General features: G+C 36.5%; 1 protein-coding gene across 14 annotated transcripts in view; it reads left to right on the top strand.

Annotated features, from left to right (window-relative positions):
• MIER1 (MIER1 transcriptional regulator) overlaps positions 1–22,512 on the top strand; it is a 72,892-nt gene that overhangs the window by 11,436 nt on the left and 38,944 nt on the right. For 6 of the 14 annotated variants that reach the window (XM_005204463.5, XM_059884764.1, XM_059884763.1 and 3 more), the window contains 5 exons: positions 3,711–3,735; positions 3,869–3,905; positions 8,871–9,016; positions 21,176–21,331; positions 21,834–21,966. In XM_005204463.5, the coding sequence (XP_005204520.4) occupies positions 3,711–3,735; positions 3,869–3,905; positions 8,871–9,016; positions 21,176–21,331; positions 21,834–21,966 (497 nt within the window). 14 annotated transcript variants of the gene reach the window in all.

The following is a 22,512-nucleotide window of genomic DNA, read 5'->3' as shown; positions in this document are numbered from 1 at the left end:
AACGCTTTAACTCCTATTTCTATCAGTAATATATGAGCGTGTTTTAAGTACATTTTAATCCCCAGTGTAATAAATCTTCTTTACTGATTGCATATTATAATTTTAGATTTTTATGAAAATAACTATTGTTACAAATGAGTACCTGTTTAGCTTTAGTGGTAGTTTTTCCCCGTCCTTTCTAATTTACTGTAATCATTAATGGTAGATGTTGCAGGTTTTCTGGAGGGTATTGTTAGATACCAGTTCCTAATGAGACATAGATAATAGTCTGACATGACAGATGACAACTTGCAGTCACATTTTAAACATGCTTTGACTAGATGAAAACCATTTTTTAAAAAAATAGAGGGGAAGGAGGAGAGAGTTTTTGTTGTTGTTGTTTTGTTTTACATATTTAATAGTTGTTTCCTTCCGAAATATAGAAGGAATTAGGTCCTAGGCTTTACCTTCACCACCTGTTGTGGAACCATTATCAAGTCAGTTTTTCTCCCTGGGTTTGCTAATCTATAAAATGAGGTAGATGGGGTAGGTTTTATTGCCATGTTCATGATCAAGTAAATTTATGCATTTGGAAATATGTAGTACTATATGAACATAAAATGGTCCTCCTATTCTTTTAAATATCTAAATTAAAAATGCCTTCATTTCATACTAAAATTTCCGGTATTATACTAAACTCACGTTTATATGTATTTATATACTACACTCATAATGAAAGATGATCAGTTTGTTTGTTGGTGGGCAAAAGTAATGCTTACAGTATAAACTGTTTTCAAATGCCTGTTTTCCAGAAGCTGATATTTGATTTAATTGGATATAATTGACTTCCCTGGTGGCTCAGTGGTAAAGAACCTGCCTGCCAAGGAAAGGAGATGCGAGTTTGATCCCTGGGTTGGGAAAATCCTCTGGAGGAGGAAATGGCAACCCACTCCAGTATTCTTGGCTGGGAAATCCCTTGGATAGAGAAACCTGGCGGCTATAGTCCAGGGGGTTGCAAAAGACTCAGACACGACTTAGTAACTGAGCGTGTGTGCATGCATGTGTGTGCAGGCGCACACACACACCCACACCCCTTCCTCCCTCCCTCCCCCTCTCTCCCACTCTCTCTCCCTCACCAGTCTCTAGCCTGTAGATATATAGGCAAACCATTCCTGCTTCCCCTCCCCCAGTGCTAATCCAGGTATACCATCCATCAAATCATGTTTCTTAAAACGTCCTAGTATGCCTTACATACCATGATTAGTGCTATCTTTGAGCACTGGGTGTTCTGTTTTATGCCAGCTATACGTATAATTGCTATCAGTCATTTAACATTTGGCATCTTAATGAATAGGACATATTTTAGACTTTTTCAGAGCATTACAGTGGTAACTGTTTACCAGTAAAACAAAACTCAGTATGGTGTTTATTCACATTTAGCACAGTTTGAGGAGTTTTACAAACTATACAGACCCCAGTTGCAATTTAGTCTATTATTGCCAATATCTGATAACATCAGTGAAAGTGTACCTTTTATTCTTAAGTAAAATAACTTATTTTTTTATCAGAAGACTGTTAAATGGAATAATTATTGGAGTGTTCAAAAAGAACCAAATGCTCAAAGAGCTATTTCTTTTAAGCTAGTTTGAAAGATGTGCTGGTTTCTCTTGTTTTAATCCTTTCAAACCTATTTCAGAATTTTACTAAAAAGGAATAACGGCCATTGTAAGGCTACTCTGTGTATAGTGAACCTGAGACCAGATGAAGATAATCATTAACTTTGCTGTAGCCTTGGACAGAGGTTGTGCTTAAACTTGGGAAATAAAGTTTGAAGTGAAAGTGGATTAATATTTTTAAATGTTGATTTGCTGTGTAATATGTGTGGTGGTTTAATCCATTTTGAGCTAGAAGTGAGCTAGAACTGTTCAAAAGATGTTGTTCAGTTTCCCAGTCATGTCCGACTGTTTGTGACCCCGAAAAGCACACCAGTCCTCCCTGTCCCTCACCATCTCCCAGACTTTGGCCAAGTTCATGTCCATTGTATTGGTGATACCATCTAGCCATCTCATCCTCTAACATTCTCCTCTTCAACATCAAAAGATATTAAGCAAGCTAAAAACTCTTTTCTATGGTTACATTATTCTCTGTTACCCTACTCCACAGCTTCCCATTAGAGGAACCAAATTTAAAAGTAGCACTGTTTTGACTCTCTGTGGCAGTTCAAGATGGCGATGTGACTCTTGAAAATGTGTAATACTGAATAATGGTCTTTTGTTAAAATGAGTCAATGCTATAGACAAGAGCCATTCTCTTATAAGAATTAAAAGGAACAAATAGGAACCTTGGAAAAGTATGCCTTAGAACAATGTTAAGTCACCATGTAGAAACTAGAATGTCACACTTACTGCAATAGTGTGATGTAGACTGTTTTCAAAATGGAATTTTTAATATCTCATAAGAATTTATCTTAGAGGCCTAGCTTTTGAAAAATTGGACACTTTTTGTCTTTTCAGTTTTGTTCCTGCCTTTCTGCTCCATATCTTAGTAGAAAGAAAATACTAGAATATCCGTATCTTTTTGCTGGTACTTCTGAACTTGCAGCATCTCTGACTTCTGATGAGCCTGAATAGACAGCTTGGAATGAATAGGCAAGGTTTTAGTTAAAAAGATTTTGTCATTTGAGGCATCATTTGAATTTGTGTTCTTGAATTTATTGTATAGGAGTTGATGTTTCTAGATGACTTGTTGTTTATAACTGTTGAATTAGCTGAATTACAATAAAACACAGCCACAAACTGTCTAGTGGTGGTAACCCTAAAATAATTTGCTAATTTATCTTTAAATTTTCCAGATGGTTGTGGTTAAATTTATAAGAGGTAGAATGGTACAGTAGGAGTACTATAATAGGAAAGTCTTTGTGATCTTCTATTAGATAACCTTCCTGGATTGACCTTGTAAGATTGCTAACTTTGTGGTAATTTAAAAGTATGTTGTGTGTTAGTAAAGGTAATGTAATGTTTGTACTTAAAGTCACATTTAAATTTTTCCTTCTGCTTTCTTACAATATAGTTTTTATTCTAAATAACATCTTAAATTATTTCTGCCTCCCTTCTCACACTCATTTTAAGCCAGAGAACAGCTTGATAGCAGACCTTGGGTTTAATTTTCCCTGTATTGATGAGAGAGAATATTTTAGAGAATTCAGAGATCTGAAATCATATGTTTGTGCACGTGCTAACTCACTTCAGTGTGTCTGACCCTTTTCAACCCTGTGGACTGTAGCCCTCCAGGCTCCTCTGTCCATGGTATTCTCTGGAGTGGGTTGCCATGCCCTCCTCCAGGGAATCTACCCGACCCAGGGATGGAACCTGTGTTTCTTAATGTCTCCTGCATTAGTAGGCAGGTTCTTTACCACTAGTGCCAGCTGGGAAGCCCAAAATCATATCTCTTGAATGACATATATTATAAGATACATATTTGCCTTTGAAATCTGAATCAGTTACACATTATTGTCTTTGTTTCTAGATTCAGGAATGTTTTAGATTTTTATCTATGTTTAAATAAACATAATGTCAGAGGAGGGATTATGCAGGAAGTTTTAGTTTGTCTTAGTTCAGACGTTAAAATGTAACTAGTTTTTGGTGTCATATCAGTTGTTGAATAATTCTGTAATGTTCATGAAGATTTACTACACGGAGATGCTAATTTTTCTTCTTTTTTCTCCCCCTCAGCCATCTGTTGAGTCTTCAAGTCCAGGTAAGTATTTTCTATATTTTTTATCATCTTTATTTAACTAACATTTGACCTATTAGTTACATAAAGGTTAGAGGAGTTAGACTATCATCTGACTGACTTTTCTTCTGAATGCTTCTTTTCTCTGGGGAAAAAGAAATGGATGAAATATTTGACTGCCCATGAAAGTACAGGTGAGGCTGCTGTGAGTTCAACCTCATGACTTTTTGTGGGTTTCTTCTCTCTCTCTTTTTTTAAATGAATTGCCACATGTATTTTGTGTATTTTGTATTTGCTGTTTGATTTGAAGTGTATTTTTAAAAAGGAGTCTTTAACTGCTTAGAGATATTTGCTTATATAGAAAATTCAAAGTATTTTATTTGTGAAAAATATTGTTAATGCGTTTAATGAGAGAGGGAAAGGTAAAATAAAAGGTTCAACAAATGAGTATTGTAAATTAAAAAGTTATTTTAAAATTTTATTAGAATCAAGTTTTCTCCTCTGACCATGTATCTGACCTTGTAGTCTCTTCCAAACACAATATAGATTTCATTTTTTTCTTTAACTTTGAGGTTGCAAATGTATGATCTTTGGGCCAAATCTGGGCCATTAATGTTTTTTGTTCAGCTAGTGTAGTGAGCTTAAAAAATTAGAATATTGTATTTAAAATCTGGATTTAGGTTTCTTATGCTCAGTTGAAGGTTCTGATACCACTGGGTCCAGCGTTCCTGTGTGTCAGCAATTGATAGAAGCTAAACAGCAGTCAGGAAAGAGTTTGGTATGTGTTGATCTTCCTGCCTCGATGTCCAGGGATTTTACTGAGAGAGGAGACTGACTTCTGCAGTGGGGTAGGCAGGTGAAGGAAGAGCCTAAAGTAGCTTAGGAAGAGTGAGAAAGGGAACTCTCCTGAGGCATGGTATTGTTTAATTTGAAAACATCTCACATTGCATATTTAATAATGATGTATTACTGACCTGTATTACTGACCTTTTCAGATCATTGAAGCAGTCACTTTTTTGTGTTTTAAATTTTAGGAAGTTTTGGAAAATACTGAAAATAATATAAGGCTTTTTTAGTTGTTCGGGGTCCTTTTCTTGAAGACAAATCATTGTTCTCTGTGTCAAGTAGGAGTTGAATTAAAATAACTCTAGATCCCTTGTTAATGATTCAGTTCAGTTCAGTCAGTCAGTCACATCTGACTCTTTGCAACTCTGTGGACTGCAGCATGCCAGGCTTCCCTGCCCATCACCAATTCCCTGTACTACAAATTGACAGTTGATTTTATCATATTTATTTTAGCTGAAAATATCTTTCTGATATTCTTGGAAGTGAAGTACATTATTAGGCTTTGTGAGATTTCTGAAACTCAAGGATTTTTTTTTTCTTGTTTATAAATATGTTCTAGATGGAAGTAGGTTGGAAGACGTTGGAAATAATCTGACCTCAGATAAATCAAATTACCATATCCTTTTCAGGACGTGGTATTATTGTGCCTTTATATTTTTTTTCTTTCAAATACAGAAATCATTTTCATTGAAAAGATAAGTTCTAGTTTTTGTAGTGTTGTGAGTTTGCAAATAGATCAAATTTTAAACATTTTTCTGTGAACTTTCAAGACTTTTGTTAGGTAATACATAGGTACATAAAAATAATTACTCTAAAAGTGATATGAATAAGTGGCTTTTCAGTTTCCATTGCATTTAAAACAGCTTAGGGTGAACTGGAAGAATAGTGGAGCTGGAAGAAAACAAATGTCTTTGATAGCTTTTATTACTTGCTGAACGCTTGTATTAATACAAATAGAATGAAGTTTTTTGTTTTCAGAGTAAGGAACATCTTTTGAGGTAGGCAGCATTTGTCGCATCAGTCTTCTGTCCACAGAAATGTTTACTGTTCTTACAAGTAGTGCTAATTGTAGGCAATTTAAAAAATTGGTGGAGAAATTTGAAATAGAAACTTAATGTAAAAAAATTTGGTCCATTGGTGAAATACTGTGTCCTTTGTAACATCTTCACTTTGGAATTGAAGTGAAAATCACTCAGTCGTGTCCGACTCTTTCCGACCCCATGGACTATGCAGTCCATGGGATTCTCCAGGCCAGAATACTGGAGTGGGTAGCCTTTCCCTTCTCCAGGGGATCTTCCCAACCCAGGAATAGAACCGAGGTCTCCTGTACTACAGGCAGATTGTTTACCAACTGAGCTATGAGGGAATTGATGCTAATAATAGCCATGTGACCCAGGCTAAGTAGTTTGTCTGTTGATTCCACTAGTGTAAACTAATTACATCCAGTAGCCATTAGAGGTGGGGTTTTAGGGTAGGAAGGTAATAGAATGATTAAACAAGTCCACACCATATATTACAAACTGAATTTATTTTCTTAGTCATTGCAAAGAGGTAAGGTACTTTTTTAGTAATTTTGCAGTAGGATGGAATTCTGTGATAAAGCAGGAATATTTGCATTAATTCTGAAGCAAAATATTTACACAAAGCACCAGACTCCTTAGCCCTAATAATTTACTTTTGGGATTCTTCTCCCTAGGAGATAACCTAACAATGGGCCTTAGTAATTAACAGAAAGGAATAGGATGGTTAGTTGGTCTTGAAGAACAAGGTAAAAAGAAGTCAACTGAAACAAAGAAGTCAAGATTAAGGCAAGAAAAAAACCTGAAATTGAAAGTTTATAGAGAATGGTGCAGTGTATGTGTGGGGAAAGGAATTAAGAGTGTTGAGAGAAAACGTTCACTTCACTCACACTTTGTAATTTCATATAATGGGAGGGTTAAAATAACAAGGCTTTAAGTATAATTGGCTTTGCAAATAATGAACAAAAATGGGGGACTTCAAGTGTGTGTGTGTGTGTGTGTGTGTGTGTGTGTGTGTGTGTATAATACTTGTGATTTGGTACTGTTTTCTCATGTGAGCTTGATTTTTAAGTTGGTAAAAGATTGTAAGTAGTTAGAAATTAGGCATAATTATTTTTAACAATATTTGCATTCAGTAGGAATTATATTATGATTAGGATAATAATATGCAAAATGGTAGCATGAGATTTTTTAGGATCTTTCTGCCAGCAGTGGAGAAAAGTATAGCAACATCTGTGCTGCTGCTCCTGCTAAGTCGCTTCAGTCGTGTCCGACTCTGTGCGACCCCATAGACGGCAGCCCACCAGGCTCCCCCGTCCCTGGGATTCTCCAGGCAAGAACACTGGAGTGGGTTGCCATTTCCTTCTTCAATGCGTGAAAGTGAGAAGTGAAAGTGAAGTCGCTCAGTCGTGTCCGACCCTCAGCAACCCCATGGACTGCAGCCTACCAGGCTCCTCCGTCCATGGGATTTTCCAGGCAAGAGTACTGGAGTGGGGTGCCATTGCCTTCTCCGAGCAACATCTGTAGGAATACTTAATTACTGACTAAGCATCCTAGAAGATTGCTGTGTGAAATGAAAAGTTTTGGGACTGTTTTCTATTGAAAACTGAGAAAGAAGGGATAATGATTGGGACAAAAAAGCTATAACTAAATTAGTAATTCTTAAACTGCTCTTAGGGAACCCTGTGTCTAGTCTTTCACCCAGTTGTAAGATTCCTTTCTAAAAGTGTACCACGTTATTCTTCATTTCTAGAAGAAATTAAGATAATACTTTTCTAAATGTTGTTTTAACTTTATAAGTTGGTCTAAGACTTTGGTAACTAATTTGTACTGTACAAGATAGACTAGCTGATTTAACAGTTATATATTTCGTTATTTTGTATTTAATAGCAATATTTTGTTCTGTCCCTCCAAGAGCACAGTGACTTCTGAGTGCTCTGCCCTCTGACCTAGCTTGCCGTTTACTCATCTTAGTAACCCATAGGTTCTCGTCAAGTATTCTTCGAGGCAGAATATCTACTGCTTCTGAAACTCTTGACTAAACAGGAGCCTTAAAGAGCAGTAAAAGCACAGGCATTGGAATCAGCAGATCCAGAATTAAAGTTCCATTCTTGGCACCTACTGGTTCTGTGAGTTTAAATATGCTACTTAAACTCTTTGAACTTCAAGTTTTTATTTTTACTTCTTAGGATTGTTGGAATATTAAGTGAGATAATGTATGTGAAGGGTTTGAGCATAGTATTTGACGCATAGTAAACACTCAAAAAATGGTTCTTAATGCTAAAAATATTGGTAGGTAACAACAACCCTGGAGTCTTGGGTGCCCCCTTATTCTTAATTGTCTGATTTTCCAAGAAATCAGCATCTGTATTTCTTTGTTTTACTTATTGGTTTTCTTCAACAGTGAAGTAGGAGAGTAGGTATATCTATTGATATAACATTTAACACTTTAAACTGATAAAAGTAAATTGCTAATTGATTTTTTTGTTTTTTTTAAATAACTCATTTATTAGTTAACAGTCTTTTGCAAACAGTCTTTTGTCCAGGTTTGTCATAGTCGGGATAGTTTATAGATTATATTCAATATATGCCCAGCATTTGCAATCTACTGCTTCAAGTTTTGACCCTATTGAGTTCAGCAATATTCCCCAGCCACAAGGCTAAAAATAGATTTAGTTATACAACAGTTACCTACTGGATTATTTTTAATACCTTTCATAAGACTTTTGTATGCAATTTTAATAAACTTTGCTGTTTATACTCTTTGGGTTACTTCAACTAAGTAAGGACAGCTATTTTCATATTAAAGTATATTTTTATGGATGTGCTAGTAGAATAATATTTGAGTTCAGCTGTACTTTTCCCTAGCCTATATATTCAGATGATGGTATATTTCATACTCTATATTCATACTTATTGGGTCTATTAAATATTAGTCAAGTAATTAAGAATTGTGATTTTTTTTTCACACAAAAGATCATTTTTATTTGACATAGCCACTATTTACAACTGAAGCTTTGGAAGATTACAGTACTCTTCAGACACCCTGCCCTCATTTTATAGTTGCAACTGTAAATATATAGCAGTAAAACAGGGTTAAAAAAAATCCTTAAAGATGTTTTGTGGGGGGTGATAAGTAAAGGCAGGAATTTTAGAAAACAAGAAATAAAATTTGCTGTGCATAGCTTTTCCCTTGTACTTTTACTTATATCCAGTTTCAAATAACATATACATTAATATTAATAAGGTACACATAATTTGGTTTACCAAACTGTTCAAAATATTCTTTACCAGGAGGTTCAGCAACATCAGATGACCATGAATTTGATCCATCAGCTGACATGCTGGTTCATGATTTTGATGATGAACGCACATTAGAAGAGGAAGAAATGATGGAAGGAGAAACAAACTTCAGTTCTGAAATAGAGGATCTTGCAAGGGTAAATAACAATAAGAGCTAGAGGATGAAGTGGTTATAACTTTTTTATGGAGAGAGGAAACACTTTAAATTTTAGTTTTCTATGTTATTTTGGGGAAAGCGGTATTTTTTATATATATATATAAAATCAATACTGAGAAATTCTGTGTGGCCATAGGTGGGATATTTAATGTTTGGAATGAAAGGCATTTTTTAAAAGAAACTTTATTATATGAATTAGAATTCAGTAGTTAACTTTGATAAGACATCACAGGTACTGGATCAAAAATATTTAAAAAATGGGTACTGAATTTCATCGTACATATCTTCTGTCCTCCCCCAGTTACTGCACCTTTTATTTACTCCCCTTCAGAAGCATGCCACTCTTTTTCTTAAGAGTTGTCATCCTGTTCCTCATGTCTTGCCTACTCTGTAATGTTCCCTTAATTGTCTCTGCCTTTCCTGTAAAGATAACCAGTGATTTCATTGTTATAACCATTGGCCACTTTTTTCTCTACTCTCAAGAGATACTCAGCACAGTTTACCATTCCCTTCCTGCACTGTCGCTTTCCCTATCTTCTTGTTCCTGTTGAGTGGCTTTTGCAGACTTGTCTTCCTTTCCTCAAGGTTTAATTTTGGAATTTCCCAGTTCTCAGTTCTGGGCTTTGTTTTCATCCGTCAGTACTCAGTGTAGTGTGAGAGTCAGCCCCATCAGAATCACCCATGAACTTCCTAAGAAATATGCACTCCTGTGTCTTTCCCCCAGGCATACTAAATCAAAATTGGGGTGGGGTGGTGGACTCAAATCTGCATCATCATTAAGTATGCACACCATGTTTAAAAATGCTCATTACTAGTGATTGGTCTAATCTTGTTGTGTCTGTATGCTTAGTATTTCTTAGTTATTTTTCTAGCATTATCCTGTTTGCTGTCTCCACTACCCACCTGCTTGACATTTCTTTTAGGATATCTCAGTAGACATCTTTGAATTTTAAAGGTCTAAAATAGAACTGTTGATTGATACTCTCTTCATTTGCCTGTTCTTCCCTGTTTTTTCCATCTCAGTAAAAAATGGCAACACTCTATACCTTGTTGAGTAAGTCAGAAGCCAGGGAGTCATCTTCCTTCATTCTCAATATCTGTTCCTAAATAAGCTTATCATTTCTATCCAGAAATATCTGACTCTTGTTCCATCTCTACTGCTACCCTCAAGCCCAGGTCGCCATCATTTTTAGCTTAGAATGTACAGTAGCTTCCTAACTGGTTTCTTCATGTCCTCTTTTACCACTTTTCTCCAATGTATTACCACAGTAACCATGATGAACTTTTCAAAATATAAATCAGTTCATGTCAGCCTCCTATTTAAAACTCTTCGTTGGCTTCCTGTTACACCAGAAGAAAATTCAGACTCCTTGCCCTGGCCAGCAGGGCCACCTACATATGGTCCTTTGTTCATGTATTACACTGCCCCTGTCACGGTGTCCATAGCTGTTAGCCGCTTCTGTTCTTAGATGTGCTGGCTTTTTCCTATTTCAAGGCTTTTTACCTCATTCACACTCTCTGGTATGTGCATTCTGAGACTGACTCCTTTTTCTGTTAAGTCTGGGCTTAACAGTCCCTCCTCAAAATGGCTTTTCCTGGCCCCAGTCAGCTATTTTTAGCTGCTGAACCACATCCATTGCTTGCTTTCTGTGTAACACAATTTGTAGTTGTATGTTTGTTAAGTTTTTGTCTATATTCTCCTTAGTTCCATGAGAGGAGGGATAGTCTGTTTACCAGTATATTTCATAGCACATAGCAAGAGTGGTCACTGAACATTTTTGAATGAATGGATAAATCAGTTTGGTATGTTATCGTTAAAAGGTGTTACATGTACAGTCTGCTGTACTTCAGAACAAAAAAAAGAAGTAAGACATAAGCCAGTCTTTAAGCATTTGGAGTATATAATATCACAGAAAGTGAATTCTTATACCCTTATAGTAATAAAGATTAATCTATGCTTCAGAATTTTAGTTCGGAACTTTAAAGAGCTGAAAACAAAGTCTGACTAAGTCAAATTCTGTGAGTTCCATTTTGGATCATGTAGTAATTAAAGCTGGCTTAATCCATAAACCTAAGCAATTCAATATTTTGTTATTTTAAGCCAGACAACAGAACTGATCATAGTGGTAATGGTGTAGAGCTGTTAAAAAGCTTTTCAAGGATGAGTTAAAAAGCACATGAGGAATCTGGACTCAGAACTATTCTTTAGGAGAGGCTAGAAAGCATTCAAAAGACTAGTATAATTTGCTTGGATGATTCAGAACCTAGGCAAACATCAAAGGAAACAGTTGATTTAAATGTCAGTCATGGTTGCTTCATGTATTCATGAAGTGGAAAGGCGATTATTTCCAAATATTTGCCTCTGTTTCAAAGAAATTTACCACTTTGGATTATTTTCTTGTTTCTAAATAACCCATCCATGGGATAAAAGGTAAAGGAAGAAAATCTTATATTTTCCATTTTTTCACATTCTATATTCAAGTAATTTGAGTAAGTAAGTACTCAAGAAGAGGTAATCAAGTATGGTCAAAATAGGTTATGAGGTGGAATCATTATTATTTTACTTCAGAAAATGGGCTGCTACATTTAACTAGTACAAAATTACTAAGGGACTTTGCTAAAATTTTTTTTCATGTTGTGGTCTTTTCCTCTTTTTCCCTTTATTCAACCTCCTTCCTCGGTCTGTTACAACCCCCAAATTTGCTTTCAAATGCTCCCTTTTTTGGAAAAAATAATTAGAATTATTTGTAGAATATATACAAAGGGAAAGAAAGACAAGGGAACCAATCTTTATCATTCTTTTCAACCAGACAGTCTTAAACCTTCTCTCAGACTACTTCTAATCTTTCCTGGAGTAATTAAGGCTTAGGTGTAAGTAGCATATAATCACCAGTGCTTTCATCTGTAGCTTACAGCTAAGCTAGAGGGCAAGTATATTGGATTTCCTGTAGTTGTAAACTCTTTAGGTCCAAACCAAACTAGCTTTGTTTTTATTTAAAACAAAATGGGCAAGATTTTGTTATTGATGACTGATTTGCTCTTATAGAAGTAAAACATTATAGTTATGTCAGGAATTGGTAGGGTAGTTTATACCTGGTACTTCGGTTGCATGAAAAGGACCTTTGATGTAATGTGGCAAAATTTTGACAGTTGATTCATTCAGGAGTTAACAGTGACTGCATAGCCTGTAGCTTTAAGTTCGTTTAATGTGAATTCTAAAATTTAAGTGAAAACTAGCTTTGATATGTATTGTTAACATTTGTATGTGTGAATCTTACCAATATAAAAGACATTTTAGTTAAGTTTATCATTTAAATGTTTTAAGAGAATTAGTTGTACAGGTTAGAATTTATTGATAATATTAGAAGAGGTGTCAGAATCATTCCCATAGTAAACTTTGGTTTGTAGGAATGGCGATATGCAGGTTTAACGCTGTTTTTCAAATGTGCACTTAAAACCCACCATCTCACTTTGAACAGTAGCAATCTGTTTCGGAGAAAGGAGATCAGGATCAGCTGTATCTTTATTTGTATTTTTGAAAAATCACATTAAAACAATTAATACTTTAAAGTGTTAAGCACATTTTACTTGGTGAATCTCCAGAGCTAGAGAATAAAGATTAAAATGTGAGAGTTTTTTGGTTTTTTTTTAATAAGTATTCACAACACATGAATTATACAGGTAAGAAAAAAGCTCCAACGTGGGTACTATAAAGAAGAGTTCACTGTCTTCATCTCTTCCTAGTTTGTTTTATAGTCAAAGCCCAGCCTAAGAGGTTGGTTACGTTAGGAACTGTGACTCTTGTCTCTTAGGCCTTCTTGCCTAAAAATCAGTCCCTTTCCTTCTTCCCAACTTCATTTCCTGGTAAGTCACAACAGGTATAAAAAGAGAACTATGTCTATCCACCAAATGACCCTTGAACGGCCATCATCTGCTACCAAGTTCTGCTGCTGCTGCTGCTAAGTCACTTCAGTCGTGTCCGACTCTGTGCGACCCCGTAGACGGCAGCCCATCAGGCTCCACTGTCCCTGGTATTCTCCAGACAAGAACACTGGAGTGTGTTGCCATTTCCTTCTTCAGTGCATGAAAGTGAAAAGTGAAAGTGAAGTCGCTCAGTCTTGTCCGACTCTTAGCGACCCCACGGACTGCAGCCTACCAGGCTCCTCCACCCATGGGATTTTCCATGCAAGAGTACTGGGGTGGGGTGCCTTTGCCTTCTCCGGCTACCATGGGCAGTAAATGACTAATCCCCTGATGTGAGGGAGAGGGAGCCACTTTCTCTGCAGCTAGGAGACAGATACCACTCCATCCTTACAATACTGCTGGTGGTGCTTGATAACTGTACCCTGTTACTTAAAGGTCAAATTTGATTTCAGATACCATGTTTGTCTTTGAAAAAGTCTGTGCTGCTTTCACCTCCAACTAGTCTCCCTTCAGCTTATACAGACATGATTGTCCCTCTTTTTGTTATAATACTTAGACAACTTAATTTTTAAAAGCACAATATGCAAGTATAGTCCACATGCCTGTATTTTTATTCATTTTGTACTGTATCCGGTTTCCTTATTTTTATAGTCTATCAATCCAGCACGTCTTATTTCACTCTCCCTAAGAATGATGAACACTTAACCTAGGGTCGTGTTTTGAGGAAAGGAGTACGTATATGCATATGTATGTAAGGGCTCTGTAAAGCAGTGAGTCAGACAGCCTCTTTAAAAACTCAGCTGCACTGTTTAATCAGTGTGTGACTTCGGACCGGGTATTTAACATGATTAAACTTCAGTGTCATTACACAGATGATATGTATAAAGCATTCGGCAAATGTCTGACACATGATACTCAAATCTTAATAGTTATTCATAAGATTCTCAAATCTGTAACAAAACTGTAGCCAAAACTGTGGAGAACCCCTGTACTTGATTCATAAGCTTTTTTCACTCTGCTCCTCCCATTTCTTAACACTTGTATGAATGGGAACATTTTATTGTGATGTTTCAATTAATTTGAGGAAAGCCCTTTAATATGTGATAGAACACAGACTTTGGCAGTATAAGCTAATGAGAAAGTCTATGGAACAGGTAGCTGATGGGTCGTAGGATAGTGTACTGTCAGCCAATTTAATCCTCTCTTTTTTTTTTCCAGAGGGGAATAACAACTTTTGCTTTCAGATCAGATCAGATAAGTTGCTCAGTCGTGTCCGACTCTTTACGACCCCATGAATCGCAGCACGCCAGGCCTCCCTGTCCATCACCAACTCCCGGAGTCCACTGAGACTCACGTCCATCGACTCAGTGATGCCATCCAGCCATCTCATCCTCTGGCGTCCCCTTCTCCTCCTGCCCCCAATCCCTCCCAGCATCAGAGTCTTTTCCAATGAGTCAACTCTTCGCATGAGGTGGCCAAAGTACTGGAGTTTCAGCTTTAGCATCATTCCTTCCAAAGAAATCCTAGGGCTGATCTCCTTCAGAATGGACTGGTTGGATCTCCTTGCAGTCCAAGGGACTCTCAAGAGTCTTCTCCAACACCACACTTCAAAAGCATCAATTCTTCGGCGCTCAGCCTTCTTCACAGTCCAACTCTCACATCCATACATGATCACTGGAAAAACCATAGCCTTGACTAGACGAACCTTTGTTGGCAAAGTAATGTCTCTGCTTTTGAATATGCTGTCTAGGTTGGTCATAATTTTCCTTCCAAGGAGTAAGTGTCTTTTAATTTCATGGCTGCAGTCACCATCTGTAGTGATTTTGGAGCCCAGAAAAATAAAGTCTGACACTGTTTCCACTGTTTCCCCATCTATTTCCCATGAAGTGGTGGGACCGGATGCCATGATCTTCGTTTTCTGAATGTTGAGCTTTAAGCCAACTTTTTCACTCTCCACTTTCACTTTCATCAAGAGGCTTTTGAGTTCCTCTTCACTTTCTGCCATAAGGGTGGTGTCATCTGCATATCTGAGGTTATTGATATTTCTCCCAGCAGTCTTGAATCCAGCTTGTGTTTCTTCCAGTCCAGCATTTCTCATGATGTACTCTGCGTATAAGTTAAATAAACAGGGTGACAATATACAGCCTTGATGAACTCCTTTTCCTATTTGGAACCAGTCTGTTGTTCCATGTCCAGTTCTAACTGTTGCTTCCTGACCTGCATACAAATTTCTCAAGAGGCAGATCAGGTGGTCTGGTATTCCCATCTCTTTCAGAATTTCCCACAGTTTATTGTGATCCACACAGTCAAAGGCTTTGGCATAGTCAATAAAGCAGAAAGAGATGTTTTTCTGGAACTCTTGCTTTTTCCATGATCCAGCGGATGTTGGCAATTTGATCTCTGGTTCCTCTGCCTTTTCTAAAACCAGCTTGAACATCAGGAAGTTCACGGTTCACATATTGCTGAAGCCTGGCTTGGAGAATTTTAAGCATTACTTTACTAGCGTGTGAGATGAGTGCAATTGTGTGGTAGTTTGAGCATTCTTTGGCATTGCCTTTCTTTGGGATTGGAATGAAAACTGACCTTTTCCAGTCTTGTGGCCACTGCTGAGTTTTCCAAATTTGCTGGCATATTGAGTGCAGCACTTTCACAGCATTATCTTTCAGGATTTGGAATAGCTCAACTGGAATTCCATCACCTCCACTAGCTTTGTTCGTAGTGATGCTTTCTAAGGCCCACTTGACTTCACATTCCAGGATGTCTGGCTCTAGATCATTGATCACACCATTGTGATTATCTCGGTTGTGAAGATATTTTTGTACAGTTCTTCTGTGTATTCTTGCCATCTCTTCTTAATATCTTCTGCTTCTGTTAGGTCCATACCATTTCTGTCCTTTATTGAGCTCATCTTTGCATGAAATGTTCCTTTGGTATCTCTGATTTTCTTGAAGAGATCCCTAGTCTTTCCATTCTGTTGTTTTCCTCTATTTCTTTGCACTGATCGCTGAAGAAGGCTTTCTTATCTCTTCTTGCTATTCTTTGGAACGCTGCATTCAGATGTTTATATCTTTCCTTTTCTCCTTTGCTTTTCACTTCTCTTCTTTTCACAGCTATTTGTAAGGCCTCCCTAGACAGCCATTTTGCTTTTTTGCATCTCTTCTCTATGGGAATGGTCTTGATCCCTGTCTCCTGTACAGTGTCACGAACCTCATTCCATAGTTCATTAGGCACTCTATCTATCAGATCTAGGCCCTTAAATCTAATTCTCACTTCCACTGTATAGTCATAAGGGATTTGATTTAGGTCATACCTGAATGGTCTAGTGGTTTTCCCTACTTTCTTCAATTTGAGTCTGAATTTGGCAATAAGGAGTTCATGGTCTGAGCCACAGTCAGCTCCTGGTCTTGTTTTTGCTGACTGTATAGAGCTTCTCCATCTTTGGCTGCAAAGAATATAATCAATCTGATTTTGGTGTTGACTATCTCGTGATGTCCATGTATAGAGTCTTCTCTTGTGTTGTTGGAAGAGGATGTTTGTTAGGACCAGTGCATTTTCTTGGCAAAACTCTATTAGTCTTTGCCCTGCTTCATTCTGTATTCCAAGGCCAAATTTGCCTGTTACTCCAGGTGTTTCTTGACTTCCTACTTTTGCATCCCAGTCCCCTATAATGAAAAGGACATCTTTTTTGGGTGTTAGTTCTAAAAGGTCTTGAAGGTCTTCATAGAACCGTTCAACTTCAGCTTCTTCAGCATTACTGGTTGGGGCATAGACTTGGATTACTGTAATATTCAATGGTTTGCCTTGGAAATGAACAGAGATCATTCTGTCGTTTTTGAGATTGCATCCAAGTACTGCATTTTGGACTCTTTTGTTGACCATGATGGCCACTCCATTTCTTCTGAGGGATTCCTGCCTGCAGTAGTAGATATAATGGTCATCAGGGTAGCATTACTTTTTATTTCAAATATTTGGGGGCAAATAAGAGAAATCCGTTTTGAGCAAGCTTAGGCAAAATGAAGATTTAGTTGTAAGGCTCATGTAATTTCATTAAGGGCAGGGGGAGGTCTAGACTTCAGAGACTCCTGTGCCACCAGAACACTTTTTTACATGGTGGTGTCCTTTTTGAGTCCAATTTTCGTCATATGTTGTAAGTTTTCAGGCTCCAAGATTTATTGCTTGGGATACAGCATATATTCTTTAGCTGCTATTGGTAAAATTCTGGAAACAAATTATGTTCAAGCTTGGGTCATGTGCCCTTTTCAAATGAATGGTCAGGGAATGCAGTGATTCCAATTGAGTTAGATGCTGTGAGTCCAGGAGGTAAGCTTTCAGTCAAAATACATGCTTGGAATGGAGGAAAGAACATTTCTGGAAAAATGAATGTAGAAAGAAAGGACTGGATGACAGACAACAAGAAATGGTACTTGAATTTGAAACTGGAGTTTTCTCAGCAAAATTGATTTGGGGTTTTATTGTATTTGTGTTTACTGTTAGGACTTCCCTTTATACCTTAGATCAGGTAAGATACTTTTTAATACTATGTGGATCATGGTTGTTGCTTACTAATTTGTTGTTTCTAACTTGCTGCTTACTTGTAATAACTTGATATTGGGCAACAGAAATTAAAAGTTAATTCCTAAGAAAAGCATAATACCACTACATATTCTTTTGTTTTCAGTATTAAGCAAGAATTTTCTTGATGGACTGCTGCTGCTAAATCGCTTCAGTCATGTCCAACTCTGTGCGACCCCATAGATGGCAGCCCACCAGGCTCCCTCGTCCCTGGGATTCTCCAGGCAAGAACACTGGAGTGGGTTGCCATTTCCTTCTCTAATGCATGAAAGTGAAAAGGGAAAGTGAAGTCGCTCAGTCGTGTCCGACTCTTAGCAACCCCATGGACTGCCGCCTACCAGGCTCCTCCGTCCATGGGATTTTCCAGGCAAGAGTACTGGAGTAGGGTGCCATTGCCTTCTCCACTTGATGGACTAGGCAGGGGTATTTTGTTGACATGTGATAAAACCAACTTTGACCGAAAGTAAACTTTTTAGAAGTTTGTCAAAACTTTTTTAGACGTTTATTGCTTTTAATATTTTTTAGATGTCATATGAATCTATATCTAGGTCTAAGGAATATCTGGAACTAGAGATTCAGGGTCACAAGGACCTCTTGATCACTCTTAACCCATGGTTAAATCTGTTGATTTCTTCTTTGGGATCCCTTGTTTTTTCTTTACCACAATCACTAATTTAATTCAGATTCTGATTATACTCACATAAATGATAGCAGTGGATTCCAACTTAGCAAACTAAATTTCTCCCTGCCTAGGTTCATCTTGAATAATATGTTGTGTGTGTAGTTTTCCCAAAGCCCTTTTATAGAGTCAGTCACTGTTCAGTAGCTACTCTTAAATGAATGAAAAGTAGACTCTAATAGATGCCTTGAGAAACTAAGTAAAACTAGAGAAAATAGGTTAAAAAAACTAGCCAGCCCTTTTTTTTTTTTTTAGTTAACTGCAAATCAGGATAACCTGCGTGTTCATTTTTTGTTTCTGTAGTTGTTCAGTTGTTTCTTTGACTTGTCTTGACTTTTCTCTGCCAGTTCTGTTACTCTTTATCTAATTCAAGCACTTCTCTTTCAAATACACTGATCAGTCACTTCTGACTCTACCCTGTTCTCTGCTTAGTCAATATTGGGGGTGTTGCCAACTTTTTTTTGAGAAATGAATTTTTATAAAGCAAGTCACACTTCTCATATGTGTATCCAAGAGAGAAAAATCTTGGACTTAACCATGGAAGTCAGATATTCCACTTTCCAAATAGTGGTTAAAAAAAAAAAAAGAAAAATTCTTTCCATGCAGTTGGTACATTACTTATCTTTTTGACATATAACTGAGCTAGATGTCAGCAGTTAGTGACAAGCTTTATTAAGGATAATGATCACAATTTATTACGTTCCACTGAAAAGGCTGGTTTGCAGTTATCTTATCCTAGAACTGATCAGAGTGGTTCTCCAGATGGTCTGATACTAACATCAATATCACCTGGTACTTTAAAAAATGCAGAAACTCACGCCCCACCTCAGCCCTGCTAATCTTTGAGGTGGAGTTCAGTTCTAAGTTTAAATAATCCCTCAAGGTGATTCTGTTGCCCTTGAATAAGACAGATCAAAGGTCCAACTCTTTGCAACCCCTTGAACTGCAGCAGGCCAGACTTCCCTGTCCTTCACTATCTCCCTAAGTTTGCTTAAACTCATGTTTTATTGGTAACCGTACCTCTTTTGGTGATCTCTCAAAGTATCAGTTAAACATAGTTGTAAAAATTAGAGGTAACAGTAGCATATTAAGATAATATTAAAGACGAAATAAATATTATGAAACAAGCTGTTGGTAAATTCTCAAGGTCCATGTGAATGTTAATTGCCAGCCTACACTAAAGTGTTTTTCTTGGTTTGGCCCTTATTCATAATAGTGACCTCAGTGGCGTCTTGCTCATAGAAGTGACTTCAGTTGCTAAACCTGCTTCTAATTTGCGATGCAGAATGAGTTTATGGAAAATATGAGCTGAGATTAAGAGTTCTAGATATTACAATAAAGTCTCTGTCCGTACATCATGTTTCTCTCTGCTTGGTTTTCTTATTTACATATAAAGGTACCACTCTCATCCGGTACTTTTAAAGATCAAATAAGATAGTATAATATTCTCACTTTGTTTTTGTTAAGAAACGAGAATAAGGTAGTGAATCAAAGCATTTATCACAAATGCCTGGCATATAGAAGACGTGATGGCAGCTATATTGTCATGATTGTTTATTTAACCCATCTTTTCTACATCATATTCTTATTTCTTTCCTGATTTTGAAGTTCTTTTTTCTTAAATCCTGACTCCTAATTCCTAAATTTCTGTTTCTTTGTACCAAATGCTTATACTGGACCAGGTATCTGGAAGGACTAGATCCTTGAACACTTCAAGCATTATCTCTTATTGTACTTTGAAAGTCATAATAATTAAGTCAGTTAAGTATACCAGCTGGTCATTGATTTCTTTCAGAAACAGATTCACAAACTGATTTATAACTAGAGTATCCATTTACAATATGAAATATTAATAGAAGTGTTAAACAGCATTTTCTTTCTATAAGGAAATTTTTTTCCACATTATCGTTATTTGCTTTTTACACACAAATTCTGATTGATGGGAGTTAACTGTATGATCTAATTACTTAGTATCAGGTTATATCCTCCAGTTTGATGTATTCATCCTCACTATAATAAGGTATTTCACACACAGGCTAGACTTGTTTCTGTCCATGAGTAAGACTGTGATACTACTGGAGAAATACAAAGTCTTATTTCACGATTATCCTTTTTCTAGGTTCTAAACTGACTCAGTTAAGTTTTTCTTCAGAATGTGTATGTGTATGTTATAGGTTCACACTATTTGGGTTAAATTTTATTTTTATAATTTTGTCATGTTTCCCTGATACTCTGTAACACTTAACTACTGATTAGAGTGAGTACCTTCTGCAAAAATCTCATTTCATTTCATAACATGTGGATATTTGTTCATTTCACCCTCAGGAGAGTGTGCTTTTTGTGCTTGGGGGAGGTTCAGGTCCCTGGCTGAAACAGCCTGGTATACTGTTAAGAGTATGGGCTTTTGTAATTAGACTCAAAGTCTGTTTTCACTACTTGTAACTTGTGTGGTTTTTGGAGAAATTGCTTAATCTGCTAGCCTCAGTTTCCTCATCTCTGAAATGGAGATAACACAACAGTTTTGTAAGATGTACAGTAAAGATTACATGAAGTGATTTTACATAACCCTAGAAAAGAATATATGGCTGATGTAACCCAGTATCATTCATGTATATTATTGCTGTTTTTGATGTGTTTGGGCTGGGCTCTAAATTTCATTCCGCTTTCTTGGTTTGTTAACTTTGTTTACAGTCTATTTTCTAATTATTCTGTTTCCCCACTCCCAAATTCTGTGTGGCTCTTAGTAAATGTGAACTGACTGTTGGTGTACAGTCGCTGAATTGAAGCAGAAAAGAATAATTAAGATTAGGGTTTTTCTGGTTTCAGAATTATATTGTTTTACTTTTTATGATTTACAAATTCTTGATAACAGTTCTAAGAATATTCTTCTGTATTAAGATTTGTGAATGATAGGAATATGAAATGTCATCTGTTAAAAATTTAACTTTTGTTTGGTCTATTTAGGAAGGCGACATGCCGATTCATGAACTTCTCAGCCTTTATGGTTATGATAGTACTATTCGGCTACCTGAAGAAGATGAGGAGGAGGAGGAGGAAGAGGAGGAAGATGATGAAGATGCTGATAATGATGATAACAGTGGATGTAGTGGGGAAAATAAAGTAAGGTTATACATATATTTTTATCTTCCTGAAGTTAAAATTTTATTGATACATTGATTTTGATTGCTTGTTTTTGTCATTTCTTTTCACTCTTAACTTTAAAGGCAATATATTTAAATATTAAAACTTAAGATATAGACATGTGTAATGCAAATTGAAAGTTCCCTATAATCTACGCCAGAGAGGCAATAGTTTGCTCTGTCATTCCTGTTTTTTCTAACGCCTGTTCTAAATAAATTTGTACAAACTTTTAAAATGCTGTTTTTTAAAGTAATAATGGCTAATTGTACTCATTTTTATTTTGTTTTGAAATAACTTTAGGTTTGCATAAGAGGTTCAAAGATAATTCAGTGCATCTCTCTGAACTCTACTCGACTTCCTCTAATGTTAGCATCTTGTGTAATCATGGTATATTCATGTAGTCTTCTAGTTTTATCTGGAATACTATGACCTTTCATCTGCAACACTTTTTCTTAAAGAGATTTAATGTATTATTCCACAGGAAGAGAATATAAAAGATTCCTCAGGTCAAGAGGATGAAACTCAGTCTTCCAATGATGATCCATCTCAATCTGTTGCTTCTCAAGATGCCCAGGAAATAATCCGTCCACGTCGATGTAAATATTTTGATACAAGTAAGTATTATTAGTTACTGTTTTTTATATGATTTTTGCTGTTTAATATTTTAGTGTTTTTTTTTTCCAATACTCTGAATTCATTGATTTGGAAATCTCGCTCATCAGTAAATGGGATTTTGTTCTAGATTATTAGTTTAGCTGTACTGGTGCTATGTTGCCCATGAATATCCTACCGTAATTATTATGTGTCACTATGATACCTGATTTTGAATGTGTTCCTTTTTTTCCACTTTTGACTGTTCTTTAAATTTGTTGTTTCATGGTCATCTTTTTTATTTTTCCTAGTCTTTTCCTCAGTTTTCCATTTTCTGCTTTCTTTGCCTCTCAGTCTAGATATATTCATAAGCATTTCTTTCTCTAACCAATGGTTCCCAAGTCTAAAGAAATTGTTGGCCCTTGAGATAGGAATATATTATACAGAGAAAGAACTCTGCTGATGTTTCTACCTCCTCAAAGTCATTGACCAGTAGTCGATACAACATTTAACGTATGTATCTTGAATATTTGCATGTGTAACTACTCCATAATGTTTTCATTCTAAGC

Source organism: Bos taurus, chromosome 3 (assembly GCF_002263795.3).
Source record: "Bos taurus isolate L1 Dominette 01449 registration number 42190680 breed Hereford chromosome 3, ARS-UCD2.0, whole genome shotgun sequence".
Taxonomy (NCBI): domain Eukaryota; kingdom Metazoa; phylum Chordata; class Mammalia; order Artiodactyla; family Bovidae; genus Bos; species Bos taurus.
Note: the sequence above shows the minus strand (reverse complement) of the source record. Positions and strands in the feature narration are given on the sequence as shown.